The 9,584-nt window shown below is 29.0% G+C and overlaps 1 protein-coding gene across 1 annotated transcript; it reads left to right on the top strand.

Moving 5' to 3' along the window:
* The first annotated feature begins 675 nt into the window (after nt 1-675).
* LOC142615453 (acidic endochitinase-like) lies at nt 676-1,820 on the top strand. Its single transcript, XM_075788193.1, has one exon. The coding sequence runs from the start codon at nt 763-765 to the stop codon at nt 1,648-1,650; it is 888 nt and encodes a 295-aa protein (XP_075644308.1). The 5' UTR covers nt 676-762; the 3' UTR covers nt 1,651-1,820.
* Nucleotides 1,821-9,584: the final 7,764 nt, after the last annotated feature.

Raw genomic sequence — 9,584 nt, 5'->3', positions numbered from 1 at the left:
AAAAAATTATAATAACAAGATGATGAAGGCTACCTTGTTTCTTGTTTTAGCCTTCATCTATACTAACACACTCACATCATCAATACAATGCTGCTATTGCATTGACTTTCCTTTTCACCAAAAGTACTACTTTTTAAGGCAAAAATAGTGTAGAACTGAACCTAAAGACCATGCCTAACCTTCTACAAATTCATCTTTACTTACAAACTAGACCCACCATGACCATGCCTAAATTTTCCGCAGAACAATCAACACTAAACGCAATAGTGGTGTAGGAAAAGAATCACTATTATTGAAATAGTATAGTCACATCATAAAAGTATTTAAATAGTTTCATTTCTAACCAAAATATCTACATAAAAAAAAAATACTCTAATTTCAAATAAAATTTAGATTTGACCAAAAAAAAAATTCTTAGGCTCTTATTTTAATTGTGTAGTCAAACTTTCTCTATCTAAGTATTTTGGACAATCTTCTTTTTCTCTCAAAATATCTGTCATCATACACTGACTTAAATTAGACTATATATATTGTTAGGGTTTCAACCTTATTATATAAAAACCCAATATTAATTATAAAATTGACCCCATAAACAAATTTACTTAAATACCCCTCCTTAAATTTTTTTTTTTTTTTTTTTTTTCGTGTATTACAACTTTTGTCCTATAAAAGATTGAAAATGTGACACACGGAACACCACAAACACAAAGAAAAAATCTAGTTCAACTGTGACTATCTGAACACACACAAACCTTCTATACTATGGCATCAAATCCGTCAAGCTCAATACCTTTCCTCTTATCAGTAATTCTGATTCTAGTGGTTGGTACTAATGCTGGTGGAATCGCAATCTACTGGGGTCAGAATGGAAATGAGGGTTCCTTGGCACAAACTTGTGCCACAGGTAAGTATGCCTTTGTCAACATAGCTTTCCTTCCAACCTTTGGCAACGGTCAAAACCCCCAAATCAACCTTGCTGGCCATTGTGATCCAACAACTTATGGGTGCACCAGGCTTAGCTCTGAGATACAATCATGTCAGTCAAGAGGAATTAAGGTGATGTTATCCATTGGAGGAGGTGCAGGGAACTATTCTCTTTCTTCAACTGACGATGCTAGACAAGTAGCGACCTATCTTTGGAATAACTTCTTAGGAGGACAATCCTCATCTCGCCCTCTTGGAGCAGCTGTTTTGGATGGAATTGACTTTGATATTGAACGAGGAACAACCCAACATTGGGATGAGCTTGCAAGGTTTCTCTCTCAATACAGCAAACAAGGAAAGAAAGTGTACTTAACCGCAGCTCCTCAGTGCCCATTTCCTGATGCTTGTATGGGAGTTGCCCTTAAGACAGGTCTATTTGATTATGTATGGGTACAGTTCTTTAATAACCCTACATGCCAGTACAGCTCAGGTAATCTAGTAAAGTATTGGAACCAATGGACTACCTCTATTCCTGCCACCAATTTTTTCTTAGGACTTCCTGCTTCACGTGATGCAGCTGGGAGTGGCTTCATTCCAGCTGCTGATTTAACTTCTAAAGTCCTTCCGGCCATTAAAGGTAGTGCCAAGTATGGAGGTGTGATGCTGTGGTCGAAATACTATGATGACCAAACAGGATACAGTTCTTCCATCAAGAGCAGCGTTTAGGAGATAAGAGTCTATATGACTCTCTAATTGATGCATGTAATAATTTCAAAGTAGACGAGTTCCTACATCTTCGATGACTATTATCTGTGCTTATGTTCATGTATGTATGTGACATGAATAAAAATACGCATCAATTTAGAACATGTCCCCTTTTTCTTTTCTTTTTTCCATGAATGAATGTAATCTATGCCTTTTTTTTTTTTAGGATCATATTATATATTATCAAATATTGTTATGCCCCAAGTTCAACCGATATGAATTGGGCATGTGACAATATCCACAAACCTATAGATACTGTACCGGCATCGTTCGTACTGGGGAAATATGCCATACTAGCCATTAAACTAGTACTCCTGCAAAACGTACCAAAAAATTATCAGGTTATATGGACTTATTTCAGCTGTACTGGCCGGTATTAACATTTCGGCCAGTACAATAAAACAATTATTAAAAAAAATTATTTAATCTAATATATTGGTTAATGTAATTAAGCTAATATTTAGGCTTATAAAATATGTGGACTTTAAATTTTATGTTGATAAATATAAAAATTAATAAATTCATACTTACATAAATAATACAAATATACATATATATATTTATGTATAGAAATATATAAATAGCGGTAATCTCGAAACAGTACACCAGTATCAACCGATACCGAAATTTCGTTCTCCTAGCCAAACTGAAACAACATCAATTATGAAATTGACTGCCTTGTGATTGATACCAATTAGCTGCTTATTATTGATATAGAAACTAGTATTTACAACTACTCCAAAAGTAGTGTCAAAAAAAAAAAAAAAAACTACTCCAAAAGTTACTAAATTACAAGAATTTCTATGATAAAAATAGATTTGAACAATTAATGACGGCTTGTATTGTCTTTTAGTTGTTCCTTAAATTGTTGGAAAAAATGGTTTTTCATCTCATATAAAACAAGTAGTGAAAAAGTTTTTTTGATCACTCTACTCATGTAAGATAACATGAAACTTTTGAACTTTTGAAACAAAAAATAGAAAATATAACTTGATTTAGTAATTCTTAAAAAATAAAAAATAGAAGATCAATCTAAAGAAACTTTCAATCTTCATGATAAGAACTTGCCAGAATATGAATATGAATTGTGGAAAAGTAAGAATGGTGAATTGGAATGTAGTTGTTGTAGGCCACTTCAAGGGGACCTAAACCTCCATAGAGAGAGAGAGAGAGATGCATTAAGCAATTGATTTATTCTTCAATGATATCTAATGTTGAATTACAATTATGTATTTATAGAAGACTAAGTCTAATTTTCTTAGCCCACGTGGCTCAAGATAATTGTCTAGTAAATTCAACATGTGCTTTATAAATTAAGTCATGTGTTAAATAAGCTACATGTACTCAAATCCTAACTAATTTATCATAATCTCAATTAACTAACCAACTAAAGAGGTTACAACAACTATGAGGAGATTACAAGACATACTTTAGGGTTTCTATCATTTCCCTCTTCTTTAAAACACCATATTTATGCACTTCTCTTTGACAAGCAGTCTCATGTACATGGAGGTTTCTTTTTTGTAGATCTTCAAACTTTCAAATTATTGACCCTTTAATGGTTCTTCAATCTTCAAGGTCTCATTGGTTATTTGGACCTTGGAATGTTCTTGGATCCTCAAAACCTAATTTGATTCTAGAACCATTAGAATTGTTTGTGCTTGCATTTTTGATTCTTGAATCACCGACACTTGGATTGCCGATTCCTGAATCGTAGATTCTTGAGTGAGAGCCTCCATTGGTGCATCAAGAATTGGTTCTTGGTCCAACAGCATGAAATTCAGGCTCTTGCATCTTAGATTCTTGGGTGGTATTCTCCATTAATGCATCAAAGATTGGTGATTGAAACCGAGTTTGTAGATCGCATATGACATACTCAAATCCTAACTAACTCATCATTATCTCAACTAACTAACTAAAGGGATTACAACAACTATAAGGAGACTACAAGTATGACATAATTTTGTTGTTTTTTTTTTTTTTTAAAAGGTTATGGATTATGTTTGGAGGGCCAAGATTATTTTTGTGAGAAATGTTACTCCCACAATTTTTCACAACAATTTCACAACAAATCCTAAATGACAAGTTGTTACCAATGAATTAAAAAAAAAAAAAAAAAAGAATTGTTGTGAAATCGTTACGGTCATAAAATTATTCTATTTTAGTCGAACCCAAATTATTGGGATTCTAAAGAAAGATGTTCAATATATATATATATATATATATATATATATATATATATATATATATATATATATATATATATATATATATATATTTGTAGAGTAAAAAAAAGTGTTATTAAAAATAAATAATAAATATAAAAAATTGCAAGTATATATTTGGGTTTTTTTTTTTGTTTTTTTGGCAATCATAATTGGCTTGTATATTGTAGGTTTTTTTCAGTCAAATATAAACTTCATTGCTTGTTTTCTTTTGTTCTTGGGTAGTTCTATGACCACGCGCTAATTTATAATTTTACCACAACTCTTATTGCATCAAAGTGATTCCCTATCAACAGTTGGAACAACCAAAATTACACTCCTTTTCTTGTCTTATTATTTCTTTGTTTTTCTCAAAGTATTTGTTTGTATCCATCAAACATAAATTATTAAAATTTGACAATTTATTAGACCAAATTGGACCCCATCAAAGGGCTTCATCCAATTTTTATGTGTGAAAATGAAAGTGAGTCAAGAAGGCACATTATTGAGAAACCACTGGGGCGACAAGAGTCCCTAGAAACCACGATGACCTTGACCCTCTAGCAACGAGACCGAACATATTATTGGTCGATGTAAGGAACTTACACCACACTTTCCAACTATGACTAGAATTGACCTGGGATTGTTTGGCCCAATGCCGAAACAATGTAAGGAACGATAATCGATGTGAGGAACTTACACCACACTTTCCAAAATTTTTTTTTTTTTGACAGAACCACACTTTCCAACTATGACTAGTATCGACACAATTTGTAATTACCACCGGTGAAAGTTTCCAATTATGACTAGTAACAGTATTAACACTTTTTACTTTCCATCATTTCAGTAAAAAACAAAAAACAAAAAACAAAAAAAACTTTTTACAGCTTCACCTAACCCTCCAATCCATATTATACTACCACCGGCGAAGGTTTCCAACTACCAGTCTATCACTTGTTTGCCACTACACTCCTTACAAAAAAATAATAATAATAATATAAATAAGAACTTGTTTGCTACTACACCTAACCCTTCTTATTAAATTATCAAAAAAAAAAAAAAAAACCTTCTTATTGTATTACCACTAGTTCCGTGTATCACACGATTTTAGTTATGAATTTTATATATATATATATATATATATATATATATATATATATTGAAAAACAATATTTATATAATTTTAGAACTCAGATCTAATTAAATAAATTATTGTTACTATTATTATTATTATTATATCTTCTAATAAAATACTTATCAAATTCATAATTTTGTATATTTTTCCTTATATATAATATTTCTAAATTAAATTATCAATAAAAACTTTTCTCATTTTTTTATAATTCCTTATTTATTAATGAAGATTGTGATATGAATTGAAGTAATAAAATCATTTCTAATACTTGCATGAATAAGATTATCCAAAAAGAATTAATTCCAAAATTAAGATAAAAAAATCAATTATATTTACACACCTAAAAAAAATTTAATATTTAAGTCTTATATGTAAAACCAACGTATGTGGTATCCACATGTAACATTCTAACTTACTACTACTAATAATATATATATATATATATATATATATATAACACCCTAACTTAAATAGCTTGAGTAATGTCTCTAATCGTATTGTGCTTTAGCCTTTAAGAATACATATATTAATATTACACATGAGAAAATAATGACTTTAATAATTAAAACATTTGAGAACAAATTATTAAGCCATAATCCCAATTCAGTAAAACAATCTAAATTTCAGAATTTAAATAAAAAAAAAGTTAAGTAAAGATAAACTTATACAGGAATTTAAACCAATAGATATAATTTAGCCAAATATTATATGCTAGCTCACATGTAAGAACCCTTTTAGGACCTTCTTTATCTCTTGTACCCTATTTCTTGTTGGAAGCAAATTTTTCTTTTAAAGAAGATAAACTACCTACACCAAACAACAACCACAACAAATTAAATCCACAAGAAAATATTGTTGTCATCAACAAAAAATCATGTAATGAGAAGATAAATGATATAGATATTTCATTTGATATATAATCTACTCAAAGAGAAAACATTCCATAATTTAAATTTAATTATACTTTCAAAGAAATACAATCATAAAAAAGCTCACAAGAACCTTAAATTATATGATCTAAAAGGATATGCGAAGAATTCTGCATACTAAGAAATTAACACAGAGTACAAATAAAATTTTAAAACATGTAAATAGATAAAAATTGATAGTTTTAACTATCAATAAGTAAAAGCAACTTGGAATTAGATTACACTATAGCGCATAAAAGACATGAAATTTGAACAAAATTTTTCGTAGTGATAGTCAATTGAAAAAAAAAAAAAAAACTTACAAACTAAATATATAGAATAACCAAAACCTAAATACACACACAAAATAGTCCAAAAATTTAGAATTTAAAAATAAATAGATAAATAAAAATTTCTTAAGAGGAACCAAGAAATTAAATGGGTATCCATTGTTTTGCTTATTTATAGTAGACTTGCTTTGACATAATATTCATAAATGCAAATTTAGAAACAAATAACAATAAGTAAAATGAATTTATTTAATCAAAACTATCATATACAAGTATGTGTGCGTAAGTTGCAACTTGAAAATAAAAAAATAAAAAAAACAACGTGGGGTGCAAAAGGGGTTCTATGGAAACAGGGATAGAATCTGGATTTCAATTTAGGGGGCCAAAGCATGAACCAAATTTTTTTTTGACGACATGGTGGTTTATTAAATTAAAAAGCATAGTAGACAAAAAATTGCATTTTATTACGTGAATTTGAAGTCACAAAGGAAATAACATGAAAAACAAAAGTTGAAAGCTATGAAATAATATTCTAGCCTTTTATTAAAAGGGAAAAAAAAAAGATGGCTTAATAGTCCATTTATTGGGTACTTTGAAAGAATATGTTGATTTTATCATGTTGACTAATATGATAATCCCATACTTTTGGACGCAACTTCGATCATGCTCTAATGAACAAATATCAACTTTATTAATTTCAATTTTTCAAAACTTTGTATGACGATTTAATAAAATAGGGATATTAATATTAAGGGTTAGGAATGCTACATTATCAACATTGGATCTTGAAGTATTTGAATGACTTTCCTAGAATTTTTAAATTAAAATTAATTAAAAGTCATAGAAATTATCTCATAATACGTGCATTATTCATTCTTTAACTAAAAAAAATTAGAGTAATGATATGTCCATATTAATTTTACAACATGTTCTAATTGGTAAATTGTTACTGAATTCAATTTGAATTCATCATTAACATTATTTTTTTATTTATCACTAACAATTCACCTAAAATTATTGTTAAAATTTGTAGTAAAAAAAAATTAGTTAGTATTTAGTCCGATGACACCCAAAGTTCAAACGATTTGGTAACATACATTAAGTTAATTCTTCTTTTTGTCTTTCTAAATGATAACTACCTCAATAAAATATTGGGCAGTGGACGTGAATGCTGTAAACCCCGTAAAGGATTTTTTTTTTTTTTTTTTGGGTTATGATATTGGTGATTTGGGGATGGGTGTTTTTGTTGTATTGTGTTTGGACTTTGGAGGGACCACGGACCCAATGAATGGGGCAGGTGATTAATTTCATTTGGGTCATTTGGACCAATTTCAGAAATTTGATTGGGTTCTTGGGACCAAACAACATATTAGAGAAGGGGGGGAGGGGGTGAACCACAAAAATTTAGGCCGGACTCTAAAATATGAATATTCATATATACTATATAAATATTTTTTTTAAATTGAAATATATAAGTTTTGAAATTTTAATAATAGATTTTTAGTTGGATTAATATTTAAAATTTTGAAACTAAGATAATAAAGTTCTAGCTAGATTAAATTATGGGTCATGTTAACAAGTGCCCTTGGGACAACTGTTAATAAACCATATTAGGAAAATTTTAATATGAGTACTACTTTTATGGGAAATATAAAAAGCTAATAGAAAAATTAATTGGTTTTACCATCTTTTCATAAAAATTTTCTAAAAATAGTTCTGAAAACAATGCTCTTAGGACATTCATTAACATTTTCCTTAAATTATAGTTAAATTTTATCCTTGATTCAAGGAAATATATCCTAAAAATTAATAAAATAATTTTTTCAATTATTAATAAAATGTAAGATGCAACTTGAGGGAAAAATTTATGATAAATCTATTAAAAATGATATGCATCCATATAGTGTGTATATCCTTCCAATGAAAGTGGGTTTTTTTATTTTTCCTCTCGTAGACTAACTATACTTCTACTTCACAACTATACCTTTTAATGCTTTAAATTTTCTTTTTTTTATTGGCTCTGGTATTTTTCATCCTTCTTAAAAAATATATGTATTATGACAATTAAGTTTATATATATATATATATATATATATATATATATATATATATATATTTTAAAGTTGATATGAATAAAATCTATGTTGCATGATTTGTTAAAACATTTATTGTTACTTAATTCAATGAGAGTTATAAAAACAAGTAAGTTGTTATCTCTATCTAAAAAATTGCTTTTATCCACAATATTGTTGTAATTTGGTGAAACTACTTGGCGCAATCATACCTTAGAAAGAATTGTTACAATTTGGTGAAGCTACTTAGTGCAACCACAATTTCTAAACCCAACTAAAAAATATAAAAATAAAAAAGATGTAAACAAAATGTTTGTTGCATATTTTGTTAAGAAACTCATTGTTACTTTCTCCAAAGAAATTGATAACAACAAATAAGCACTTCCAATTAAAGAATTAAGCACAAGACCTACTCACCAAATAAGCACTTCCACATCCCATTTTCAACATTCTCACTTCAAAGCTTCATTTTTTTTTCATTTTTGTTTTAGTCTCCCTCCATGTTTACTCATTTATTTATTTTGGATTGAAGTAAGATTTGCAATCTAAATCTTTGCAACACTATCAGAGAGGCACACTGAAAGGAAGTAACATGTTGAATAAGTATGTTTGTTCGTGAAATCTTCAAAAGGATTAAGGTGTTTAAAAAAAAGAAAAAAAGAAAGAAACTAGCGGACTATTTTTATTGAAACAAAGCAAAGAACCCATTAGACAGTCATACGTTATAGGACTCCTAAGCCCAAAGGCTTGAAAAAATTTCCAAATCTTCTAACTGCCAATATAGACTCCATGTGAAATAAAGACAATCACTAGAAATAGGGCAGGGGACTCCAAAGCAAAAAATGAAGTTGGGGCAATCTTGCTATACAAAACAATGTAATCAGCAAACCCCTATCTGTGCTCCTCTGACAGTGTTGCAAATGCCTAGGCTCTAATACCAGTTGTAAGAGAGATAAACACTCTAAGGATCTTGAGTAATTAATATAGAGAAATGATATGTCCACAACATTTTCATAATATTTTTACAACTAATCCTAAGTGACAAGCTGTTACTGGTTATTATTGTTAGAGTAAAAAAATAATCTTAGTGTTAGATTCAAATTTGAACCAAAAACAACTAACCATCAATGATTTGTTGTGAAAATATTGTAAAAATGTTGTGGACGTAGCACTTCTCATTAAATAACATATAGAGACATACTTTAACCCAAAAGGCCTAAGCTTTATGAATATGTGTTTAATTATGTTATATCAACTACTCATTCTTCTCATCATTATTTAATGTG

Source organism: Castanea sativa, chromosome 11 (assembly GCF_040712315.1).
Source record: "Castanea sativa cultivar Marrone di Chiusa Pesio chromosome 11, ASM4071231v1".
Taxonomy (NCBI): domain Eukaryota; kingdom Viridiplantae; phylum Streptophyta; class Magnoliopsida; order Fagales; family Fagaceae; genus Castanea; species Castanea sativa.
This window is presented reverse-complemented; position numbering and strand designations above follow the sequence as displayed.